At 40.5% G+C, this 27,115-nt stretch overlaps 1 protein-coding gene across 1 annotated transcript; it reads left to right on the top strand.

The window, feature by feature from the left end:
• The first annotated feature begins 442 nt into the window (after positions 1-442).
• On the top strand, positions 443-6,143 carry LOC128657458 (uncharacterized). The gene is made up of 2 exons (XM_053711813.1): positions 443-1,035; positions 4,520-6,143. Exons 1-2 carry the CDS (start codon positions 444-446, stop codon positions 5,095-5,097), a joined length of 1,170 nt encoding a protein of 389 aa, XP_053567788.1. The 5' UTR covers position 443; the 3' UTR covers positions 5,098-6,143.
• Positions 6,144-27,115: the final 20,972 nt, after the last annotated feature.

Here is a 27,115-nt window from a genome sequence, read left to right as displayed (position 1 = left end):
GGTCCTCCGAGGGCGGGACTTCCGGTGACGTCATTTCCGATGACGTCACTGCCGGTCCCGCCATTTGTCAGCGGTCATCGAAGCGGAGCAGGTCGAGTTCCCCGCGCGGCGTCCAAGGTAAGAGAGGAGTGCCGCGGGGGGGAACTTATGCTCCGGGGGGCAATTCTGCTGATGCAATGGGGTCTACAGGGGCAGCACTTGTGGGGGTTGATCTTCACGAGGGGGCTATTGGTGAATCAATGGAGGAATTACCTCAGGGGGGGCATTTCTCTGGCCAAATGAACCCGGGGGTCCCTGTTGGAGGCCCCCGTGGGCAGGTTGCAAAGGGTATTACGGCCCAGCAAAGGGCAAAGGCCCCGTCGGGTAGTAATCCTCGTCAAGGGGCAAAGGCCCCATTGGGCAATTATAAAGGTGGCGCAGCACCTATTGGGCACGCTAGGAGTATGCCTAAGAGCGCTGGCAGTAATAGTGAGGTTTCTTTGGGCAAAGGCGGCGCCCGTGCAGGCGGCGCTTTTGGCGCGCAAATTGGTGGGAGTGTAGGGGCTAGGCCTCAGGCTCCGGGCGCATCCCCGGCAGCAGCGAGGAAGGTAGTAACTAGGTCTTCTACTAAACATGGTTCACCAGAACAGTTTCAGAGTTTAGATTTAGCGGTTGCATCCACTAGACGTAAGAAAGCCACCCCTATCACTCAGAAGTCAGTACATTTTAGTGAAGAGATAGAGGACTTTACAGAAGATGAGCAGGGTGTGTATGATGATGTTGCAAGTGGCGAAGGCACCCATGATGTCCATGATGTGTGTGAGGGGATGCATGAACGGTCTGGGCACAGGGGGAGGGGTAGAGCAGACCTTCCCCTTCGTGGTACTCCTCTCTGGCAATCTCTTTTGCAGGAAAGCGACATGGCTACGTCAGGAGATTCAGGCAGCGGGTTGGAGAGAGGTGCTGAGAGCGGCCAGGACTCCATGGTGTCAGAGGATGAGCGTCCTTCTACTTCGGGAGTCGTGGCGATTCCAAACAGGACCGGTGTGAGAGATGGTGAGTCCTCAGTTTCAGTGGGGTTGCGGGGTTTTACCTCATCCTCGGATGATTCTGGGTCAGAAAATGACAAGGAACTGGGGTTGCATGGGAAGGGCAATAAAAGAATGTATAAGATGCTTAGATGGTTAACTGATGAGAAGAGATCAGAAAAAGGGGGTTTGCGTGACCTTCATGACTATATTGCCTCTGGTAGGTCCGACAGGGCTGCCCCACCCAGACTTTGCATAAGTGGGGTGGGGAGGCCTGTTAATCGGAAGGTGGCACTCCAAGGGGATACTAGATCCTGGTCTTCTTATGATCTGCACGAGCATTTGAAGACTAAGACAGTACGGAGAATTCAAGAGGGTAAATTTGTTAACATCTTCGAGCTCTCGGTGGAAGCCCTAAGGCAGAAAGCGAGAGCGGAGGATGGGACAGGCCCCAAGAAGTACCAGCGCCCAGATACATTTCACGAATGGCGCCAGTGTTTCAGGATCTATGCGTCCTGCTATTTGCAAAAATGGCCGGACCAGTGTTTAGCCGTGTTGAAATACATGGAAAACATGGAGATCATTGCTGATAATTATCGCGATGGTGCCTGGCGGGATTATGATGAGGAGTTCCGCAGAAAGATGGTGGGTAATCCACTGTTGGATTTCGGGTGCGTAGAAATGCAACTCTGGGCCCGGCTGGGTCCCGAGAAATCACTAGGTACTGCGGGGGCCCCGGCGGGTGCAACGCAGTTTCGACCCGCAAATAGATTTCGCAGACGCCCAGCTGGGGTTTGTTGGAAATTCCAGGACAAGCAATGCACGTTGGGAACCGCGTGTTCCTTTCGGCACGCTTGTCGCATCTGCGGGGGATTTCACCCTGCCGCAGACTGCGTTAAAAAAGGGGAGAGACAGGACAGGACTGGGCCAAGAGGCCCTGCTGTCGCTAAGAGCGGACACCCCGCTGAAGGTGGCCGCAATTAGTAAGTGGCTCACGCTATACCCCGATAGGGTAACGGCGGCCTTGTTGGAGTCAGGGCTCCGGGAAGGTTTTGTTATCCCCGTACAAGGTCCGGTTTGGGGTGCGGCTTCTCGCAGGAACCTGAAATCTGCCTCCCTTTTCCCGGAGGTATTAAAGGAGAAATTGGGTAAGGAAGTTTCACTGGGTAGAATGGCTGGCCCGTTTAGGGAAAGACCTATGCCGGGATTGGTTATCTCGCCTCTAGGGGTCGTGCCCAAGAAAGACCCAGGAAAGTTTAGGATGATACAACATCTCTCATACCCAAAGGGAAAGTCAGTCAATGACGCCATTCCTCAGGACTTAAGTACCGTATATTACCAGTCATTTGATGATGCCTTACAAATAGTACGCAGATCGGGTCATGGGGCTTTACTGGCCAAGCTTGACATCGAGTCTGCTTTCAGACTCTTGCCGATTCACCCCGCATCATTTTACTTAATGGGTTGTTTCTTCAACGGACACTATTATGTTGACCGTTGTTTGCCCATGGGGTGTTCCATTTCCTGCGCCTATTTTGAGGCGTTTAGTTCCTTCTTGCATTGGGCCGTGGCGGAAGTGACAGGAGAGGATAGGATTGCTCACTACTTGGACGACTTTCTCCTGGTCGGCAGACAGGGGTCTAGGGAATGTGAGCTGCTCCTTTACGCCATGCGGCTGTTGATGGAGAAATTTGGAGTCTCCTTAGCAGAAGACAAATCGGAGGGCCCTTGCACTTGTCTAACTTTCCTGGGTATCGAAATTGATTCGGTAGCCCAGGAATGTAGGCTTCCGGTTGATAAGGTACAGAAGATGTTGGCAGCAGTCAGGAGCCTCGCAGCGGCGCAGTTTTGCACGCTGAAAGAGCTCCAATCGGTTTTGGGTCTGCTCAACTTTGCAGGGAGGGTCATCCCGATGGGGAGGATTTTCCTGAAAAGAATGGAGCGCTTGTTGCCGGGAGTTACTTCCCCTAAGGCCAAACTAATGGTTAATAGTGACATGAGGGAAGACCTCCGTGTCTGGGATCTGTTCCTCAGGGATTTCAATGGGATCTGTATTTGGAGAACCCCCCAGACTCCGGCGCGAGAACTGCACCTCTTTACTGATGCTGCTGGGGGTTTTGGATACGGCGCCTATCTCAATGGCGAGTGGAGCGCCGAACCTTGGCCGGCAGAGTGGGCGGCCAGGGGCCTGACCAGGAACCTGTGCCTTCTAGAGCTTTTCCCCATTCTGGTGGCGTTGGAGATCTGGGGGGACAAGCTCGAGAACCGCTCCGTCATTTTTTGGACGGACAATTTGAGCGTGGTTTTCGCCATTAACGGTCTCTCTTCGTCCTCACCACCAGTAATTCGATATCTGAGAATTCTGGTTTTGAGATGCCTCAAGCGGAACATTGAGTTTCGGGCTAGGCATGTCCCAGGGGTTAAAAACGTTATTGCTGATGCACTATCTCGCTTTCAATGGGAAAATTTTAGGAAATGTGCTCCTGAGGCTGCCACTCATGGCTTTCCCTGTCCCCCTTTTCTTTGGCAGGTGGCTTTGGATGGCAGTCCCTGATTCCGGTGCTTAAGGCGTCCCTGGCACCTTCCACTTGGAAGTCCTATGTAAGGTACTGGAAAGAATGGGTATTCTTCTGCGATGTCCAAGGATTTCCTTCTTGTGCTGGTGAGCAGGACTGGCTATTGCGCTGGCTCGCGGAGCTTAGGGCTAAGTTAGCTAAGAAAGGGGCGGTATCCGCGCGGTTGGCGGCGGTGTCCTTTTTCTGTAAACTATTCACGCTGACGGACTCTTCCAAAACGTTTTTGATTCGTCAAATACTGAGGGGTTGGGGAAGGACGGAAGTGCGGCGTCCAGACGTTAGGGAACCCATAACGGCGGACAGGTTGGTCCTCCTGCTTCGTGTTTTACCGGAGGTATGTTCCTCAGACTACGAGGTGCGGCTTTTTTCAGCGGCGTTCGCCATGGCGTTTCATGGTGCTCTCCGAGTGGGGGAACTGGTCCCCCAGTCTAAGTTGGCGAAAGTGGGTGGCGTCCTGGCGGAGCACGTCAGGTTTACGGATAATGGGGTATTACTTTTCATCCCTCGATCGAAAGTCCATCAAGATGGTAGGGGGGCCTGGCTGTCGCTACCCGCGCATGCGGGTTCCGCCTGCTGCCCTAGTGCACTGTTGAAGACCTTCTCGGACAGGCGTCCAGTGGGTGCGGTTAGATTTTTAATTCATCAGGATGGTACCCCCCTGACGAGGTTTCAATTTCGGAAGGTTTTGGGGTGGGCGGCTAAAAAAGTGGGCTTGAATCCCAATACTATAGCTCCTCACTCCTTTAGGGTTGGAGCTGCTACGACGGCGGCGACTTTAGGCTGGTCGGCTGACCGCATAATGGCGCTTGGGAGGTGGAAGTCTAAGAGGTATCAGATTTACGTTAGGCCACTTATATCCCAATGTTAATATTTGCTGGTTGATAATGTTGCACACTGCGCTGCCATTATATGCCCTAACTCTTGTTTCTATTGCAGGGCCTAGAAGTGGGCCACTTCGTGCCTGGATCGTTGGGCACTCGTTCGTACACTGGGCGGCTATCCGAGCGGCATCGCAACCTGGAGGGCAGCAGCTTGGGTTCTCATTCTCCAGGGTGGTAGTTAGGTGGTTAGGGAGGAGAGGCCTTTGCTGGGCAGATCTGCCTGGGTTACTGCAATCCGCCATGAGGCGGTGGGAGAAACCCCATGTGCTGATCATCCACTTAGGTGGAAATGATCTCGGCTCAATTCCCGGCCGGGACTTGAGCGCAGTGATCCAATCAGATCTGCGCACCTTTAAAGCTTGGTTGCCTGGTGTGAGAATGGGCTGGTCAAACATTATACCGAGGTTGACGTGGAGACACATGGCCAATCATAGGGCAGCGTTCCAAGTTCGCAAGAAGCTCAATAGAGATGTTAGGAAGCTTATGTGCGAGCTAGGTGGTTTTGTTGTGGAACACAAGTTCATTACGGCCGCTGACCGTAGCCTGTACCGAGGCGACGGGGTCCATCTTACGGACCATGGCATGGACCTGTTTATTGAAGATATACGTCAGTCCCTACTCCTATTTGTGTGAGTTGGGTGGCGGCGAGAGTGGCCCTTGATATTCGGGCGATCTCGTGGCGGGTGGACAGTGTCCGGGGGCAGGATGTGATCGAGGTAGAGTGACGGCACTTCCGGCCAGGGATGAAGTCCCCAGACGCGCGTCTGGGGTGTTCCCTGCCCGTGTGATTACGATGCCGAGAATTCCCTGTTTTATAGTATTGAGCTACGCTCTGCTTCTTCTCCTGCGCCCTGGTACTGCCCATCTTGTTAGCATGGGTTACTACGTTTTAGCTAGTACCTGATTGCCGCCCCCCTGGTCCATGTTTATTCAGACGGTCGTTAGTTCTTGTGTTGCCACAATAAACGTGACCTGCGGGTTTTCTCTAACCATAAAAAGTTGTTGTGTCGTTATTTTGTGTGTTATTTATTTCTACGTTTAGAAACTAAGTTGAGTTTATGTTAAACCAAGAATGTATATAGTTATAAGTTATTCTTTCCACAGAGGAGGATATGGCATTTAATCCCTTAAGGAAATGTAAGGCAAATTGCCTGGAATGCACATAAGGGTTAAGGCCAAGACGGAGGAGGGGAGTGTTGTGTTGTGTGTGTGAAACAATGTTGCAGAAAGAGAGGAGGGGTTCCAGCTTACCTTTTTAAGCCCAGTACAGGAAGCACATGTCCTCTTTCTGCTGTTTTTCTCAAAGTTTTCCCCACCCTTCCCTCCCTTTGTTTATTATTTTGCAATCAGTAGGGGGATCCGTCCTTATGGTGGTCCCCAGGGACTAGGGCTATCCGAAGGCTTGATGAGGGCTAGCCAGCCTATTTCTGTAAGTCCAAGGACGTTAAGTTTCAGCTCCCCAGGTATTTCAATCTGGTTTACGCACCTTTTTGATCCTGGCCCTTACTGGTACGGAGTGGTGGTTTGCACCCTGGGCTGGCGGGTGGACAGTGTCCGGGGGCAGGATGTGATCGAGGTAGAGTGACGGCACTTCCGGCCAGGGATGAAGTCCCCAGACGCGCGTCTGGGGTGTTCCCTGCCCGTGTGATTACGATGCCGAGAATTCCCTGTTTTATAGTATTGAGCTACACTCTGCTTCTTCTCCTGCGCCCTGGTACTGCCCATCTTGTTAGCATGGGTTACTACGTTTTAGCTAGTACCTGATTGCCGCCCCCCTGGTCCATGTTTATTCAGACGGTCGTTAGTTCTTGTGTTGCCACAATAAACGTGACCTGCGGGTTTTCTCTAACCATAAAAAGTTGTTGTGTCGTTATTTTGTGTGTTATTTATTTCTACGTTTAGAAACTAAGTTGAGTTTATGTAAAACCAAGAATGTATATAGTTATAAGTTATTCTTTCCACAGAGGAGGATATGGCATTTAATCCCTTATGTATAAACATTAATAATCTGCACAAAGCATGCATATGCACCCCTAATTAAAATTGCATACACTTTTAATTCGTTTTTGATTTCAGTATTAAAGCTTATTGATGATACACAAATTTAACTTACTTTAAACCTATTTTCATACATGTTCAACATTTTCTCCTTGATTTTTCCCCATCTATAAATAATCTGCCAAAAAAACATATTATTTCCATTTATTCAAAATGGTGACAACATAACGGGTCAGTATACTTGAAAAATGTTATTGTTTAAAAAGATATATAATTTCTTTTCTTTCATGTAATTGGCAAGAGTCCATTAGCTAGTGACTTATGGGATATACAATCCTACCAGGAAGTTTCCCAAACCTCAAAATGCCTATAAATACACCCCTCACCACACCCACAATTCAGTTTTACAAACTTTGCCTCCTATGGAGGTGGATATGCGCTTCTCAGCATTTTGAAGCCCGGTTCCTCTCAGAGTACAATGAATGTCAGAGGGATGTGAAGGGAGTATCATCTATTGAATTCTATGGTTTTTCTCACTGGAAATCTTTTTCATAGGTTCTCTGTTATCGGTCATAGAGATTCATCTCCTACCTCCCTTTTCAGATCGACGATATACTCTCATATTCCATTACCTCTACTGATAAACGTTTCAGTACTGGTTTGGCTATCTGCTATCGGTAGATGGGTGTCTTTCGGTAAGTATGTTTTCATTACTTAAGACATTCTCAGCTATGGTTTGGCACTTTATGTATTAATAGAAAGTTTTAAATATATGTATTGTACTTATATTTTCCATGAGTCAGGTTTATGTATATTTCCTTTTGCAGACTATCAGTTTCATATTTGGGAAAAAACATATTTAGGAAAATATTTTTCTTACCTGGGGTATAGTCTTTTTCAAATTGACTACTTTTTCATTAAAATTTTGTGGGCAAAATTAGGCCTGCGAGGGCGCAAAATGCAGATGTTTATTGCGCAATTTTTGGCGCTATAATTTTTTGGCACGAAGGTACGTTCGGTGACGCAAATTCGTCATTTCCGGCATCTTAGTTGACGCCGAGTTTCCTTGCAAGGTTGCATCTGCAATGACGCGAGTGTGTCATTTCTGGATGTTGTTAGTGCCAAAAAAAATCATTTTACGTTGTGCGTCATTCTTGGTGCCAAATAATTTCATTATTTAAAACCCCATTCCTATATGCCTCTTGCCTTTTTCTATGTCGGAGGGCTATGCTGTTTGCATTTTTTCCCATTCCTGAAACTGCCATGTAAGGAAATTGATCATTTTGCTTTATATGTTGTCTTTTCTTTCATGTAATTGGCAAGAATCCATGAGTTAGTGACGTATGGGACAATCCTACCAGGAGGGGCAAAGTTTCCCAAACCTCAAAATGCCTATATAAATACACCCCTCACCACACCCACAATTCAGGTTTACAAACTTTGCCTCCTATGGAGGTGGTGAAGCAAGTTTGTGCTAAGATTTCTACTTTGACATGCGCTTCTCAGCATTTTGAAGCCAGATTCCTCTCAGAGTACAGAGAATGTCAGAGGGATGTGAAGGGAGTATCACCTATTGAATGCAATGATTTCCCTAACGGGGGTCTATTTCATAGGTTCTCTGTTATTGGTCATAGAGATTCATCTCCTACCTCCCTTTTCAGATCGACGATATACTCTCAATTTACCATTACCTCTACTGATAACTGTTTCAGTACTGGTTTGGCTATCTGCTATATGTGGATGGGTGTCTTTTGGTAAGTATGCTTTTTATTACTTAAGACACCTCAGCTATGGTTTGGCACTTTATATAAAGTTCTAAATATATGTATTGTACTTATATTTTCCATGAGTCAGGTTCATGTATTTCCTTGTGCAGACTGTCAGTTTCATATTTGGGAAATAAAACATATTTTTTTCTTACCTGGGGTTTAGTCTTTTTTCAAATTGACTACTTTTTACTCTTTCAAATTGCGGGAAGTATTAGGCCCGTGGGTGCACCAAATGCTAGACTTTATTGCATCATTCTTGGAGCAAGATTTTTTTTGGCGTGAAAAGTATGTCCGTTGACGCAAGTTCGTCACTTCTGGCGCCGTAGTTGACGCAGAAGTTTTACACACGGTTGCGTCGTTAGTGACGCAAGTGTGCCATTTCCGGATATTGTTGGTGCCAAAAAATTTTCTCTTACGTTGTGCGTCATACTTGCCGCCAAATTTTTCATTAGTTTTATACTCCATTGCTGTTTGCCTCTTGCCTTTCTCTATGTCAGAGGGCTGTGCTTTTTGCATTTTTTCCCATTCCTGAAACTGTTGGAACGTTGCTGCCTGACATCGGTTCTACCAAAGCCAAGTGCATTTGTTGTGGATTGTGGAAATTATATCTCCGAATATCATTTGTAATAGTTGTCATGATAAACTTTTACATGCAGAGAATGTATCCATCAGTAATAGTGCATTGCCAGTTGCAGTTCCTTCAACTTCTAATGTACATGATATACCTATGAATTTTAAAGAATTTGTTACTGATTCTATTCAGAAGGCTTTGTCTGCATTTCCGCCTTCTAATAAACGTAAAAGGTCTTTTAAAACTTCTCATAAAGTTGATGAAATTTCAAATGACCGGCAACATAATGATTTATCCTCCTCTGATGAGGATCTATCTGATTCAGAAGATCCTTCCTCAGATATTGACACTGACAAATCTACTTATTTGTTTAAAATAGAGTATATTCGTTCTTTGTTAAAAGAAGTGTTAATTACTTTGGATTTTGAGGAAGCTAGTCCTCTTGACATTAAGACTAGTAGGCGTTTAAATGCTGTTTTTAAACCTCCTGTGGTTACTCCAGAGGTTTTTCCTATTCCTGATGCTATTTCTGATATGATTTCTAAGGAATGGAATAAGCAAGGTACTCCTTTTATTCCTTCTTCAAGGTTTAAAAAATTGTAACCTTTATCAGCAATTTCTATAGAGTTTTGGGAAAAGATCCCCAAAGTTGATGGGGTTATTTCTACTCTTGCTAAACGTACCACTATTCCTATGGAAGACAGTACTTCTTTTAAAGATCCTTTAGATAGGAAATTTTAATCCTATCTAAGGAAAGCCTATTTATATTCAGGTCATCTTCTCAGGCCTGCAATTTCTTTGGATGATGTTGCGGCTGCATCAACTTTTTGGTTGGAGAATTTAGCGCAACAAGAATTGGATTCTGACATATCTAGCATTGTTCGTTTACTGCAACATGCAATCATTTTATTTGTGATGCCATTTTGACATAATCAAAATTGATGTTAGATCCATGTCTTTAGCTATTTTAGCTAGAAGAGCTTTGTGGCTTAAATCTTGGAATGCTGGTATGACATCTAAGTCCAGATTATTATCTCTTTCTTTCCAAGGTAATAATTTATTTGGTTCTCAGTTGGATTCTATTATTTTAACTGTTACTGGAGGAAAGGGTTTTTTTTCTGCCTCAGGATAAAAAACCTAAGGGTAAATCTAAGGCTTCTAACAGTTTTCTTTCCTTTCGTCAAAATAAGGAACAGAAATCAAATCCTTCCCCCCAAGGAATATGTTTCCAATTGGAAGCCTTCCTCAAATTGGAATAAATCCAAGCCTTTTAAAAAACCAAAGTCAGACCCTAAGTCCGCATGAAGGTGGAATGATCCAGCTCAGCTTGTAAGGGGCAGATTAAAGCTTTTCAAGGATTTTTTGATAAATTCTGTCCAAAATCAATGGATTCAGAGCATTGTCTCTCAAGGGTATCGAATAGGATTCAGAGTAAGACCTCATGTGAGAAGATTTTTTCTCTCACGTATGCCAGCAAATCCAGTAAAAGCTCAGGCTTTCCTGAAGTGTGTTTCAGACCTGGAGTCTTCAAGGGTAATCATACCGGTTCCTTTTCAGGAACAGGGTCTGAGGTTTTATTCAAATCTATTCATTGTCCTAAAGAAAGAAAATTCATTCAGACCAGTTCTGGATCTGAAAATTTTGAATCGCTATGTAAGAGTACCAACTTTCAAGATGGTGTCTATAAGTACTATTCTGCCTTTTGTTGAGCAAGGACATTATATGTCTACACTAGACTTGCAGGATACATACCTTCATATTCCGATTCATCCAGAACATTATCAGTTCTTGAGATTCTCTTTTCTAGACAAGCATTACCAATTTGTTGCTCTTCCATTTGGCCTAGCAACAGCTCCAAGAATCTTTTCAAAGGTTCTAGGTGCCCTACTCTCTTTAATCAGAGAGCAGGGTATTGCAGTGTTTCCTTATTTTGACAATATCTTGGTACTAGCTCAGTCTTTACGTTCTGCAGAATCTCACACAAATCAATTTGTGTTGTTTCTTCAAAAACATGGTTGGAGGATCAATTTACCAAAACGTTTCTTGATTCCTCAGACAAGGGTCACCTTTTTAGGTTTCCAGATAGATTCAGTGTCCATGACTCTGTCTCTAACAGACAAGAGACGTTTGAAATTGGTTGCAGCCTGTCGGCACCTTCAGTCTCAGTCATTCCCTTCAGTGGCTATGTGCATGGAAGTTTTAGGCCTCATGACTGTAGCATCGGACACGATTCCTTTTGCTCGTTTTCACATGAGACCTCTCCAGCTTTGTACGCTGAATCAATGGTGCAGGGATTATACAAAGATATCACAGTTAATATCCTTAAATCCCAATGTTTGACACTCTCTGACATGGTGGTTAAATCACCAGTGTTTAGTTCAAGGGGCTTCCTTTGTTTGGCCAACCTGGACTGTGATCACTACAGACGCAAGTCTTTCAGGCTGGGGAGCTGTTTGGGGATCTCTGACAGCACAAGGGGTTTGGAAATCTCAAGAGGCGAGATTACCAATCAATATTTTAGAACTCCGTGGAATTCTCAGAGCTCTTCAGTTTTGGCCTCTGTTGAAGAGAGAACCACTCATTTGCTTTCAGACAGACAATATCACAACTGTGGCATATGTCAATCATCATGGTGGGACACACAGTCCCCAAGCAATGAAAGAAGTATCTCGGATACTTGTTTGGGCGGAATCAAGCTCCTGTCTAATCTCTGCGGTGCATATCCCAGGTGTAGACAATTGGGAGGTGGATTATCTCATCATTTAGACTTTACATCCAGGGGAGTGGTCTCTCCATCCAGATGTATTTTCTTAGATTGTTCAGATGTTGGGTCTTCCAGAGATAGATCTCATGGCCTCTCATCTAAACAAAAAACTTCCCAGATACCTGTCCAGGTCCAGGGATGTTCAGGCAGAAGCAGTGGATGCGCTGACACTTCCTTGGTGTTATCATCCTGCTTACATTTTTCCGCCTCTATTTCTTCTTCCAAAAGTGATATCCAAAATCATCATGGAACAATTGTTTGTGTTGCTGGTGGATCCAGCATGGCCACACAGGTTTTGGTATGCGGATCTTGTTCGGATGACCAGTTGCCAACCTTGGCCACTTCCGTTAAGGCTGGACCTTCTGTCTCAAGGTCCGTTTTTCCTTTAGGATCTCAAATCATTAAATTTGAAGGTATGGAAATTGAACGCTTAGTACTAAGGCATAGAGGTTTCTCTGACTCTGTGGTTAATACTATGTTACAAGCTTGTAAATCTGTCTCTAGAAAGATTTATTATCGAGTTTGGAAGACCTACATTTCCTGGTGTTCTTCTCATAAATTCTTTTGGCATTCTTTTAGAATTCCTAGAATTCTACAGTATCTTCAGGATGGTTTGGATAAGGGTTTGTCTGCAAGTTCCTTGAAGGGACAAATCTCTGCCCTTTATGTTTTATTTCACAGAAAGATTGCTAAACATCCTGATATTCACTGTTTTATACAGGCTTTAGTTCGTATTAAGCCCGTTATTAAATCAATTTCTCCTCCTTGGAGTCTTAATTTGGTTTTGAAGGCGTTACAGGCTCCTCCATTTGAGCCTATGCATTCTTTGGACATTAAACTACTTTCTTGGAAAGTGTTGTTCCTTTTGGCCATCTCTTCTGCTAGAAGAGTTTCTGAGCTATCTGCTCTTTCTTGTGAATCTCCTTTTCTGATTTTTCATCAGGATAAGGTGGTTTTGCGGACTTCATTTAAATTTTTGCCTAAAGTTGTGAATTCTAACAACATTAGTAGAGAAATTGTTGTCCCTTCCTTGTGTCCTAATGCTAAGAATTCTTTGGAAAGATCCTTACATTCTTTAGATGTGGTAAGAGCTTTGAAATATTATGTTGAAACTACTAAACATTTCAGGAAGACTTCTAGTCTATTTGTTATATTTTCTGGTCCTAGGAAAGGACAGAAGACCTCTGCTATTTCCTTGGCTTCTTGGTTAAAGCTTTTGATTCATCAAGCTTATTTGGAGTCGGGTCAGGCCCCGCCTCAGAGAATTACAGCTCATTCTACTAGATCAGTCTCCACTTCATGGGCTTTTAAGAATGGAGCTTCAGTTGATCAGATTTGCAAAGCAGCAACTTGGTCTTCTTTGCATATATTTACTAAATTCTACCATTTTGATGTATTTGCTTCTTCAGAAGCAGTTTTTGGTAGAAAAGTTCTTCAGACAGCTGTTTCAGTTTGATTCTTCTGCTGATGTTTTAAGTTTTTCATTTCATTATGAGAATAACTTATATTTTGGGTTGTGGATTTTTTTTTTAGTGAGAAATGGCTTTTGTTTATTTTTATCCCTCCCTCTCTAGTGACTCTTGAGTGGAGTACCACATCTTGGGTATTGATATCCCATACGTCACTAGCTCATGGACTCTTGCCAATTACATGAAAGAAAACATAATTTATGTAAGAATTTACCTGATAAATTCATTTCTTTCATATTGGCAAGAGTCCATGAGGCCCACCCTTTTTATGGTGGTTATGATTTTTTGTATAAAGCACAATTATTTACAAATTCCTTTGTTGATGTTTTTTACTCCTTTCTTTATCATCCCACTTCTTGGCTATTCGTTAAACTGAATTGTGGGTGTGGTGAGGGGTGTATTTATAGGCATTTTGAGGTTTGGGAAACTTTGCCCCTCCTGGTAAGATTGTATATCCCATACGTCACTAGCTCATGGACTCTTGCCAATATGAAAGAAATTAATCAGGTAAATTCTTACATAAATTATGTTTTCTCTTACATTTGCAAGATGTCTCAATCTGATCCTGTCTCAGAAACCACTGTTGGAACCCTGCTGCCTGATAACAGCTCTACCAAAGCTAAGTGTATCTGTTGTAAATTTGTGGAGATTGTATCTCCAGCTGTGATATGTAATAGTTGTCATAATAAGCTTTTACATGCAGAGAATGTATCCATCAGTAAAAGTACAATGCCTGCTGTTCCTTCAACATCTAATGTACATGATATTCCTGTGAATATAAAAGATTTTATTGCAGATGCAAATCATAAGGCTTTGTCTGCTATCCCACCTTATAATAAACTTAAAAGGTCTTTTAAAACTTCTCATACAGTTGATGAAATTTCAAATGACCGACAACATACTGAATTATCCTCCTGTGATGAAGATCTATCTGATTCAGAAGATTCTTCCTCAGATATTGACAATGACAAATCTGCTTATTTATTTAAAATGGAGTATATTCGTTCCTTGTTAAACAAAGTGTTGATTACATTGGATATTGAGGAAACTAGTCCTCTTGATACTAAAACTAGTAAATGTTTAAATTCTGTTTATAAACCTCCTGTGGTTATGCCAGATGTTTTTACAGTTCCTGGTGCTATTTCTGATATGATTTCTAAGGAATGAAATAGGCCTGGTACTTCTTTTATCCATTCTTCAATGTTTAAATTATTCTATCCTTTGCCAGCAGTTAGATTGGAGTTTTTGGAAAAGATCCCCATAGTTGATGGGGCTATTTCTACTCTTGCCAAACGTACTACTATTCCTATGGAAGATCGTACTTCCTTTAAGGACCCTTTAGATAGGAAATTTGAATCTTATCTAAGGAAAGCTTATTTATATTCTGGCTATCTTCTCAGGTCTGCCTTTTCTATGGCTGATGTTGCAGCTGCATCAACTTTTTGGTTGGAAAGTTTAGCACAACAGGAGATGGATCCTGATTTGTCTAGCATTGTTCACTTGCTTCAACCTTCTAATCATTTTATCTGTGATGCCATTTTTGATATCATCAAAATTGATGTTAAATCTATGTCTTTAGCTATTTTAGCTAGAAGAGCTTTGTGGCTCAAATATTGGAATGCTGACATGGTATCTAAGTCTAGATTACTATCTCTTTCTTTCCAAGGTAATAATTTATTTGGTTCTCAGTTGGATTAGATTATTTCAACTGTCACTGGGGGAAGTGATTTTATTGCCTCATAATAAAAGACCTAAGGGTAAATCTAAAGCTTCTAACCATTTTCGTTGCTTTCGACAAAATAAGGAACAGAACCCTAATCCTTACCACAAAGAATCTGGTTCCAATTGGAAACCTTCTTCAAGTTGGAATAGATCCAAACCATTTAAGAAACCAAAGACAGCCCCCAAGTCTGCATGAAGGTGCCGCTCTCATTCCAGCTCAGCTGGTAGGGGGCAGATTAAGATTCTTCCAAGACATTTTGGCAGATTCTGTCCAAAGTCAATGGATTCAGAGTATTGTCTCTCAAGGGTACCAAATTGGATTCCGAGTAAGACCTCCTGTGAGAAGATTTCTTTCTCTCATGCATCCCAGCAAATCCAGCAAAGGCTCAGGCTTTTCTGAAGTGTGTTTCAGACCTGGAATTTTCAAGGGTAATCATACCAGTTCGGTTTCAGGAACAGGGTCTGGGGTTCTACTCAAATCTATTCATTGTCGCAAAGAAAGAAAATTCATTCAGGCCAGTTCTGGATCTGAAAATTTTGAATTGTTTTGTAAGAGTGCCAACTTTTGAAATGATGACTATAAGGACTATTCTGCCTTTTGTTCCGCAAAGGCATTATATGTCCACGATAGACAGGATGCATATCTTCATATTCTGATTCATCCAGACCACTATCAGTTTCTGAGATTCTCTTTTCTAGACAAGCATTACCAATTTATTGCTCTTCCATTTGGCCTAGCGACAGCTCCAAGAATCTTTTCAAAGGTCCTTGGTGCCCTACTCTCTGTAATCAGAGAACGGGGTATTGCAGTGTTTCCTTATTTGCATGAAATCTTGGTACTAGCTCAGTCTTTTCATTCTGCAGAATCTCACATGAATCATCTAGTGTTGTTTCTTCAAAGACATAGTTGAAGGAACAATTTACCAAAACGTTCCTTGATTCCTCAGACAGGGGTCACCTTTGTAGGTTTCCAGATAGATTCAGTGTCCATGACTCTGTCTCTAACAGACAAGAGACAAATAAAATTGGTTTCAGCTTGTCGAAACATTCAGTCTCAATCATTCCCTTCAGTAGCTATGTGCATGGAAGCTTTAGGTCTCATGACTGCAGCATCGAACGCAATCTCCTTTGCTCATTTTCATATGAGACCTCTCCAGCTTTGTATGCTGAATCAATGGTGCAGGGATTATACAAAGATATCACAATTAATATACTTAAATCCTTATGTTCGACTCTCTCTCTGATTGTTGGTTAGATCACCATCATATAGTTCAAGGGGCATCTTTTGTTAGTCCAACCTGGACTGTGATCACAACAGATGGAAGTCTTTCAGATTGGGGAGCTATCTGGGAATCTCTGACAGCACAAGGGGTTTGGAAATCTCAAGAGGCGAGGTTACCAATCAGTATTTTAGAACTTTGTGCTATTTTCAGGGCTCTTCAGGTTTGGCCTCTGTTAATTTGTTTTCAGACAGACAATATCACAACTGTGGCATATGTCAATCATCAGGGTGGGACTCACAGTCCCCAAGCCATGAAAGAAGTATCTCGGATACTTGCTTGGGTGGAATCCAGCTCCTGTCTAATTTCTGTGGTACATATCCCAGGTGTAGACAATTGGGAAGCGGATTATCTCAGCCGTCAGACTTTACATCTGGGGGAGTGGTCGCTCCATCCATATGTGTCTTCTCAGATTGTTCAGATGTGGCGTCTTCCAGGAATAGATCTGATGGCTTCCCATCTAAACAAGAAACTTCCCAGGTACCTGTCCAGGTCCAGAGATCCTCAGGCAGAGGCAGTGGATGCGTTAGCAGTTCCTTGGTATTACCAACCTGCTTATATTGTCCCGCCTCTAGTTCTTCTTCCAAGAGTGGTCTCCAAGATCATCATGGAACAATTGTTTGTGTTACTGGTAGCTCCAGCATGGTCTCACAGGTTTTGGTATGCGGATGTTGATCAGATGACCAGTTGTTAACCTTGGGCACTTCTTTTTAGACCAGACCTTCTGTCTCAAGGTCCGTTTTTCCATCAGGATCTCAAATCATTACATTTGAAGGTATGGAAATTGAACGCCTAGTGCTTTGTCATAGTTTGTTACTGGCTTGTAAATCTGTTTCTAGGAAGATTTATTATAGAGTTTGGAAGACTTATATTTCATGTGTTCTCCTGGCATTCTTTTAGAATTCCTAGAATTTTACAGTTTCTTCAGGATGGTTTGGATAAAGGTTTGTCTGCAAGTTCCTTGAAGGGACAAATCTCGGCTATTTCTGTTTTATTTCATAGAAAGATTGCTAAGCTTCCTGATATTCACTGTTTTGTACAGGCTTTGGTCCATATCAAACCTGTCATTAACTCAATATCTCCTCCTTGGAGTCTTAATTTGGTTTTGAAGGCTTTACAGGCACCTCCATTTGAGCCTATGCATTCTTTGGACATTAAACTACTTTCTTGGAAAGTGTTGTTCCTTTTGGCCATCTCTTCTGCTAGAAGAGCTTCCGAATTATCTGCTCTTTCTTGTGAATCTCCTTTTACTGATATTCCATCAGGATAAGGCAGTTTTGCGGACTTCATTTCAATATCTACCTAAGGTTGTGAATTCTAACAACATTAATAGAGAAATTGTTGTTCCTTCTTTGTGTCCTAATCCTAAGAATTCTTTGGAGAGATCCTTACATTCTTTGGATGTTGTAAGAGCTTTGAAATATTATGTTGAAGCTACTAAAGATTTCAGGAAGACTTCTAGTCTATGTGTTATCTTTTCTGGTTCTAGGAAAGGTCAGAAGGCTTCTGCCATTTCCTTGGCATCTTGGTTAAAGCTTTTGATTCATCAGGCTTATTTGGAGTTGGGTCAGGCCCCGCCTCAGATAATTACAGCTCATTCTACTAGATCAGTCTCCACTTTTTGGGCTTTTAAGAATGAAGCTTCAGTTGATCAGATTTGCAAAGCAGCAACTTGGTCTTCTTTGCATACATTTACTAAATTCTATTGTTTTGATGTATTTGCTTCTTCGGAAGCAGTTATTGGTAGAAAAGTTTTTCAGGCAGCTGTTTCAGTTTGATTCCTCTGCATATGTTTAAGTTTTCTCTTTTAATTTATGAGAATAAACTTATATTTTGGGCAGAAAACGGCTGTTATTATTTTTAACCCTCCCTCTTTAGTGACTCTTCTGTGGAGTTCCACATTTTGGGTATTACTATCCCATACATCACTAGCTCATGGACTCTTGCCAATTACATGAAAGAAAAAATAATATATTTAAGAACTTACCTGATAAATTAATTTCTTTCATATTGGCAAGAGTCCATGAGACCCACCCTTTTTATGGTGGTTATGATTTTTTGTATAAAGCACAATTATTTTTCCAGTTCCTTTTTTTATGCATTTTACTCCTTTCTTTATCACCCCACTACTTGGCTATTCATTAAACTGAATTGTGGGTGTGGTGAGGAGTGTATTTATAGGCATTTTGAGGTTTGGGAAACTTTGCCCCTCCTGGTAGGATTGTATATCCCATACGTTACTAGCTCATGGACTCTTGCGGATATGAAAGAAATGAATTTTAGCAGGTAGGTTTTTACATAAATTATGTTTTTTAACCATTCCCCAGTTTTGCATAACCAACATGGTTATATTAATCTACGTTTTACCTCTGTGATTACCTTGTATCTAAGCCTCTGCAGACTGCCCCCTTTTTTCAGTTCAGATTTGCATTTTAGCTAGTCAGTGCTGACTCATAAATAACACCAAAGGAGTGAGCACAATGTTATGTATATGACACACATGAACTATCACTAGCTAACTGTGAAAAACTTTCAAAATGCTCTTAGATAATAGGTGGCGTTCAACAGTTTAGAAATCAGTCTATGAGCCTATCTAGGTTTAGCTATTAACAAAGAATATTTGATGATAAAAGTAAATTGGAAATTGCACGCCCAATATGAATCATGAAATTTTAATTTTGACTGTCCCTTTAAAATCAACGCACTATAATTAATTCCACTGTCATAACAGCATCATAATATAGCTTTTTTTGTCATTACCCTCTTCTTTACTTACTGAACAAATATTGCTGTATCTAAGTTTGCAAATGTGTCCTGTTGTGACAATTATAAATGTGAACCTGTTTTCTGTATTTATCTATTGTAACACTCTTGCCTTACAACTCAGTTGACTCTCTTCATGACAGTCATTTTTAAACTCTTCTCCCTAACATACGGCTAGATTTAGAGTTTTGTCGGTAAAGACCAGCGTAGCTAACGCAGCTTTTTTTCCTACCGCTGCTTCCAAACAATGCTGGTATTTAGAGTTCTCTGAAGGGCTGCGTTAGGCTCCAAAAAGGGAGTGTTGAGCCGAATTTACTGCCACTTCAACCCTCAATATCAGCGTTGCTTACGGTAGCGGTAAGATGGGAAAACATGCTCGTGCACGATTCCCCCATAGGAAACAATGGGGCAGTTTGGGCTTAAAAAAAACATAACACCTGCAAAAAAGCTGCGTTAAGCTCCCAACGCAGCCCCATTGTTTCCTATGGGGAAACACTTTCTAAGTCTGCACCTAACACCCTAACATGAACCCCGAGTCTAAACACCCCTAACCTTACACTTATTAACCCCTAATCTGCCGCCCCCGCTATCGCTGATACCTGCATTACACAATTAACCCCTAATCTGCCACTCCGGACACCTCCGCCACCTACATTATCCCTATGAACCCCTAATCTGTTGCCCCCAACATCGCCGACACCTACATAATATTTATTAACCCCTAATCTGCCCCCCCAACGTTCCCGCCACCTAACTTCAAGTATTGACCCCTAATCTGCTGACCGTACATCGCCGCTACTATAATAAATGTATTAACCCCTAAAGCTAAGTCTAACCCTAACACCCCCCAAAATTAAATATAATTTTAATCTAACAAAATAAATTAACTCTTATTAACTAAAGTATTCCTATTTAAAACTAAATACTTACCTGTAAAATAAACCCTAATATAGCTACAATATAACGAATAATTATATTGTAGCTATTTTAGGATTTTATTAAAAATATAATTTAAATATATGTCTGTGTGTATATGATACACATATAAACAAATAAATACACAAACACACACACACACACACACACATATATATATATATATATATGTATACAATTTTGAGCCAAATACATTCACAGTCAAATACATTAAAATATGTAATTTCATTTTTATATATTTTTTTTAATATGTTTTATTCTGTTTTGAATATAAATACTTTTAATTTGTATATAGAGCCGAATATCCTCATTTGTAAGTGAAACACTCTAAGATCTGTACAAAACATGTATACACAATGTATATACAATCTACATGTATATACAATATCTATATCTATCTATCTATCTATCTATCTATCTATCTATTATCTATCTATCTAATCTATATAATCTAATCTATATAGGGCTTGAAATATCTGTATATATTCATAAACATATATAGAGAGGTATAGATATAGATTTTTACAAAAAATATTAATATATATATATTAAAAAATAAAGAACATTTTCTTCTATGTGAAGAACATAGGAATTTAAAGTATTAATATGCACCTTCGGCTTTAACGCAGTTGATGTACCGCAGTGTCGGGTTAGCATGCAAGCTATAACTAAGGTTTTTTTGTAGCGCACCCCAAAGATGTAAATGGGGAGAAGCTATTATCGTGGTTGCGATATCTGAAGTTTGGAAGTTAGAGCACCTGAGTCTTTTCCTGGTGCCCTACTTTCTTATTATTAACTTGTAAAATGCTAATTAGCATGCCACTTGCAATCTGTTCCATTGTAATCAAATTTATAAATCCTTGTTTCATCTAAAATAAGATATTTCAAAATTAAATGTATTACATCTCTTTTGCTTTTGGAAAAATGCATGTCCCTGTCCTGAACTTTTCTTGTAAGGTTGCACAGGTGTGTCTCTCTCTACCCATAGGGGATATGGGATCTTATGAGCAAATAGGCATTAGCAGGAAGTATACAACTGATTCTACTTTATCAGTTTAAAAAAAAAAAAAATTATTCCAGACAAAAATAAAAAGATTTTGAAAATAAATATTGGAATGGAATTCTTCAAAGCATAAAATTAAGTTTTATGTCAATGTGGCACTAGCATATTTGCCAATATATAACTACAATTCAGCTGCAATACTCATATATAACATCACCAGGAACCAGTCACTGTACAATACCCAATAAAAGTGTGACTATGAGCACTGTGTGCTTCGTCTAGGCTTACTCTGATTGCCACTGCTTTTACCTCCAGGACATCCATTGTTTGTAATCACATGCCATGTTTCTGAAATCCTCCTCTATGAAGAAAGAAGAACAGTGACTCTTACCATTTAATGAATAAAAAGGATGCCCAGGAAAGTAAAATAAATTAAACAGTCTGCAGATAATAATCACAGTTCAGGTGTTCTGGCCATGCTGGATTGATACATAGTGATGCAAACTGGTTTTGCAGGCATACTGTGTATTAAAATGAATCTATTATTTGGTTATACAGTATATAAAACAGCAAGACAAGTCAGATTATGACATTTCATGTGTTTTGGCTACTGCCTTAATCGTATAGCTACTCATGTGCTAATATAACTTAGCAATTTAAAACCTTTAAAAATCAATATATATATATATATATATATATATATATATATATATATATATATATATATATATATATACAGTAGGTATATAGTAAATATACAGATGGTTGGTTGCTTATTTGCTTAAACATTTAAGAGGGTATAAACAAGTGGAAAACTCAATAAAAGCCTCAGATGATGTTGAAAGTGAATTAAATAAATAACCTTAAAGCTATATGTGTAGCCTATGTTGAAAATGATTGACTTTACATATGCAGACCAAAGCAAAATAATCTTATACAATTAATATGAAGAGCAACATGCCTTCCATTAAACTCACTTTATTTTTTAATGGTGATTTTTAAAGTATACTTATATTTCTGAACCAAGTATTTAAAAGAGTATTGTAATGGAAATATACAATGCTCTAATTCATGGTAGCACTAGTTGTTCTTGCTGCCTACCCAAGGCAAATAGGATTACTTTAGAGACCACTCTGGAGTCATGTTATGATCATCAACCTACTTTAAAAGTCATTTCCACATCAGACTTCATCAGGCTTGTAAAGTCATCAGCTAAGGTAAAACAATCTAGTTAAAGATTAGAAAAATTAACAGATTACCTTACTGATTACTTCCCAAGCATGAACAGCCAGTGAATGACTCTAGAGTCATCTCATTAAAAATATTGTGGCCTGTGGTTATACTTCAGGATGGCTTCTGATGATGTATCTGGTATCAATGATTAGTTTAAAATAGCTCCAGGAAGATCATGCTTTTTGACTAGGGTATGGTTCACTGGCACGCTGATTAATTTTTTCACTTGAGCGCTAACTGCTCTTAAAGTAAAAAAATTAAAACAGCCAGATTAGTGCATGTAGTGCAAGTTGAATGTAAAAAGCACCCAAGCAAAAGACTCAGTACTAGACATGTGCACAGCGGAAAAATTTGTTTTGGTTCGTTTCAGACCGATTAAGATGTTTTCGAACTTTGTCTTGGATCAGTTCGAATTCTGATACATTCGAATGTATTTATTTTGGATTCATTCGGATTCGAATAAATTCGGAAGTATTCGGATGTATTTGTTTTCGGATTTGATTCGTAAATTCGAGAGTTCGGTATGTGTTATGTTGATTCAGATGGTTCGGAATTATACAAACGGAATTATTTCACTGTTCTATCTCATTAAATCTCACTAAATTTAATTTTTATACTGAATTGTGATTAGTACATGGCCATTCGGATGTAACAAATAAATTTGAACTAATTCGGATTTTTTTGTTACAAATGCATTCGGAATAGTTTCGTTTCATTGTTAGGGTAATTCGGAAATTCAAATCGATTTAAATCTCCGAATGTGGCGAATTCATCTGAATTTTGATTTGGAATGAAACACACATGTTTATTCAGCACTAACTTCAGGACATCGATTGTTGCAGCCGAGATATGGGATGTGCTAAAGAAAACCTTTTTTTATTTATCGCTTGCAAGCTAACACAACACTGCGCTATCAAATAAAAAATGGATAAATGTACACTGTGCTGTTCTATATATAAAATAAAATACACTATTAAATAATGTGATACATATAAATAAAAATGGGTCTGTTACGCGCAAGCGATAATGGGTTTATCAGGGGTGTTTGCGCTCATTGGGTCTACCGCTCGTATTACAAGTTGAAAGTAAACATGATTGCTTGAGTACAATTGTGATTTACTCTAGAATTATTACATTGTTCTAAAAACTCTAGTAAACTATTTTGCAAAACAAAAAAATGCCATAAAACACTTCAAAAATACATTACAAACTACACTTACAGTGGGGCAAAAAAAGTATTTAGTCAGCCACCAATTGTGCAAGTTCTCCCACTTAAAGGGACACTGAACCCAATTTTTTTCTTTTGTAATTCAGAAAGAGCATGCAATTTTAGGCAACTTTCTAATTTAATCCTATTATCAATTTTTCTTCGTTCTCTTGCTATCATTATTTGAAAAAGAAGGCATCTAAGCTTTTTTTTGGTTTCAGTACTCTGGACAGCACTTTTTTATTGGTGGGTGAATTTATCTACCAATCAGCAAGGACAACCCAGGTTGTTCACAAAAATGGGCCGGCATCTAAACGTACATTCTTGCATTTCAAATAAAGATACCAAGAGAATGAAGAAAATTTGATAATAGGAGTAAATTAGAAAGTTGCTTAAAATTTCATGCTCAATCTGAATCACAAAAGAAATTTTTTGGGTACACAGTCCCTTTAAGAAGATGAGAGAGGCCTGTAATTTTCATCATAGGTATTCCTCAACTACGAGAGACAAAATGTGGAAACAAATCCAGACAATCACATTGTCTGATTTGGAAATAATTTATTTGCATATTATGGTGGAAAATAAGTATTTGGTCACCTACAAACAAGCAAGATTTCTGGCTCTCACAGACCTGTATCTTCTTCTTTAAGAGGCTCCTCTGTCCTCCACTCATTACCTGTATTAATGGCACCTGTTTGAACTTGTTATCAGTATAAAAGACACCTGTCCACAACCTCAAACTGGCACACTCCAAACTCCACTATGGTGAAGACCAAAGAGCTGTCGAAGGACACCAGAAACAAAATTGTAGACCTGCATCAGGCTGGGAAGACTGAATCTGCAATAGGCAAGCAGCTTGGTGTGAAGAAATCAACTGTGGGAGCAATAATTAGAAAATGGAAGACATACAAGACCATTGATATTCTCCCTTGATCTGGGGCTCCACGCAAGATCTCACCCCGTGGGGTCAAAATGATCACAAGAACGGTGAGCAAACCTCCCAGAACCACACGGGGGGACCTAGTGAATGACTTGCAGAGAGCTGGGACCAACGTAACAAAGGCTAACACACTACGCCGCCAGGGACTCAGATCTTGCAGTGCCAGACGTGTCCCCCTGCTTAAGCCAGTACATGTCCGGGCCCGTCTGAAGTATGCTAGAGAGCATTTGGATGATCCAGAAGCGGATTGGGAGAATGTTATATGGTCAGATGAAACCAAAGTAGAACTCCTTTGGTAGAAACACAACTCGTCATGTTTGGAGGAGAGAGAATGCTGAGTTGCAACTAAAGAACACCATACCTACTGTGAAGCATGGGGGTGGCAACATCATGCTTTGGGGCTGTTTCTCTGCGAAGGGAACAGGAGGACTGATCCGTGTACATGAAAGAATAAATGGGGCCATGTATCGTGAGATTTTGAGTGCAAACCTCCTTCCATCAGCAAGGGCATTGAAGATGAAACATGGCTGGGTCTTTCAGCATGACAATGATCCCAAACACACCGCCTGGGCAACAAAGGAGTGGCTTCGTAAGAAGCATTTCAAGGTCCTGGAGTGGCCTAGCCAGTCTCCAGATCTCAACCCCATAGAAAACCTTTGGAGGGAGTTGAAAGTCTGTGTTGCCCAGCAACATCCCCAAAATATCTCTGCTCTAGAGGAGATCTGCATGCAGGAATGGGCCAACATACCAGCAACAGTGTGTGACAAACTTGTGAAGACTTACAGAAAACGTTTGACCTCTGTCATTGCCAACAAAGGATATATAACAAAGTATTGAGATTAACTTTTGATATTGACCAAATACTTATTTTCCACCATAATTTGCAAATAAATTCTTTCCAAATCAGAAAATGTGATTGTCTGAATTTGTTTCCACATTTTGTCTCTCATAGTTGAGGTATACCTATGATGAAAATTACAGGCCTCTCTCATCTTCTTAAGTGGGAGAACTTGCACAATTGGTGGCTGACTAAATACCTTTTTGCCTCACTGTATATAATTATTTTATTTTTTTATCCAAACAGATGCACTCCATGTAACAATGTTCATAAATGCCAAGGTGCTCAATAATGAGTTCTAATGCCACAGCAGAGATAAGTACTCAATGGACTTTGCAAATAAAACTTCACATTTAATGTTCACAATTTAAAAACAGTGCATAACGTTTTGGGACCACATAGGACCCTTTGTCAAATGCAAATACATTCCCAAACTATCTTACCTAATATCACCTAACCAACTGGTTAGATTAGAAAAAGATCTAATCTTGCAAGTGGTGTAGTCTAGAGACATGTCAGTAAAACTTTTAATGGAATTATTTGTGTTAGGAGGATCAAAGGAGGATGGAGCCTTGAACCTGGCTGTCTTGTGTCCTATCACCAAAAAAATCTTTAAATTTAAGCTGCCGTTGCAGTTTCTGAAGATCAACAATTTTCTCAAAAGAGTTTATTTTAGGGGTAGGAACTAAAGACAATTCACAATTTAGTAGTTTCAATTCTGACTCAGTCAATGTTCTTCTTCTGAGATTGAAAACAATATTTACTTCTTGTTCTTGTATTGATGTTTTTTGTTTATAGCCCCCTCTCCTGGTCTGTCTCTTTCTGTGTCTTTTCCTAAAGGTGATTTGGAGGTTGCCCTGGTAGCAACCCCAGAAAAAGAAGGTGGTACTATAGTAGACCCACTGACCTGTGCCATAGATGGAGTATTTACTCCAGTGTTATTAATAATCTCATTCTCAGAGGAATCGCCTCCAGATTAGGAGTAATTCATTTTTATTTTTGATAATTTCTTTTTTTATTTTGTGTAATTTAGAGTTTATTTTTTTTTGTAATTTAGATAAATGTATTTTGTTCATTTAATGTATTTAATTTTATTGTAATGTTAGGTGTTAGTGTAACTCAGGTTAGGTTTTATTTTACAGGTAACTTTGTATTTATTTTAACTAGGTAACTAGTAAATAGTTAATAACTATTTAATAACTATTCTACCTAGTTAAAATAAATACAAACTTAGCTGTGAAATAAAAATAAAACCTAAGATAGCTACAATGTAACTATTAGTTATATTGTAGCTAGCTTAGGATTTATTTTACAGGTAAGTATTTAGTTTTAAATAGGAATTAGTTAGTTATTAATATTAGGTTTTATTTAGATTTATTTTAATTATATTTAAGTTAGGGGGTGTTCGTTAGGGTGAGGTTTAAGGGTTAATATGTTTATTATAGCGGCAGAGTAGGTCGGACGGCAGATTAGGGGTTTATAATATTTTTATATGTTTGAAATGCAGGAGGTTTGAAATGCAGGAGGGCGGCGGTTTAGTGGTTAATAATTTTATTATAGCGGCGACAATGTTGGGGAGCGGTGGAATAGGGGTTAATACATTTTTAAGTGGCGGCGATGTCCAGAGCAGCAGATTAGGGGTTAATCATTTTATTATTTGCTATGCGGGAGGGCCTCGGTTTAGGGGTTAATAGGTAGTTTATGGGCTCCCAGGCAAAACTCGTAATACCGGCGCTATGGAAGTCCCATTGAAAAAGGAGCGGTAGGGAAAAAGCAGCGTTATGAAGCTTTTTCACTCATAACGCAAAACTCGTAATCTATCTGAATGTCTCTTATGTTCATTCCATATGGTCTACATGTATTTAGTGAGAAGATCCAAAAAAGCTTTCTTTTTGAACAATTCCCTAATCCTGTCTCCTCCCCATGGTTTGATTTTAATCAGATCAATGATCATCCACGAAAAAGTTCTAGTATCCTTCTGATGTTCATATATAAAATGTTTGGCTGCTCCTGTAGCTGCTTTGCCTCTTTCTATGCCATTAAGGTGTTCTCTTATCCTTACTCGAGTCTCTCGTGAGGTGCAATCTATATACTGTACCCCTCAATTTTAACAAGTTATCATATATATGGCATAGGCTGATCTGCAATTAGTGCAAAA

The sequence above is a fragment of the Bombina bombina genome, chromosome 4 (genome assembly GCF_027579735.1).
Source record: "Bombina bombina isolate aBomBom1 chromosome 4, aBomBom1.pri, whole genome shotgun sequence".
NCBI lineage: Eukaryota > Metazoa > Chordata > Amphibia > Anura > Bombinatoridae > Bombina > Bombina bombina.
The sequence above is the reverse complement of the archived record's forward strand: the minus strand, read 5'-3'. Positions and strand labels throughout refer to the sequence as shown.

What these genes read in the sequence shown, in the direction of transcription:
- LOC128657458 (XM_053711813.1), top strand. Translation starts at nt 444, where the DNA reads ATGCCTAAGAGCGCTGGCAGTAATAGTGAGGTTTCTTTGGGCAAAGGC. An exon ending in CAGGACCGGTGTGAGAGATG is followed by an intron (nt 1,036 to 4,519) that starts GTGAGTCCTCAG and finishes TTTCTATTGCAG; the next exon opens with GGCCTAGAAGTGGGCCACTT.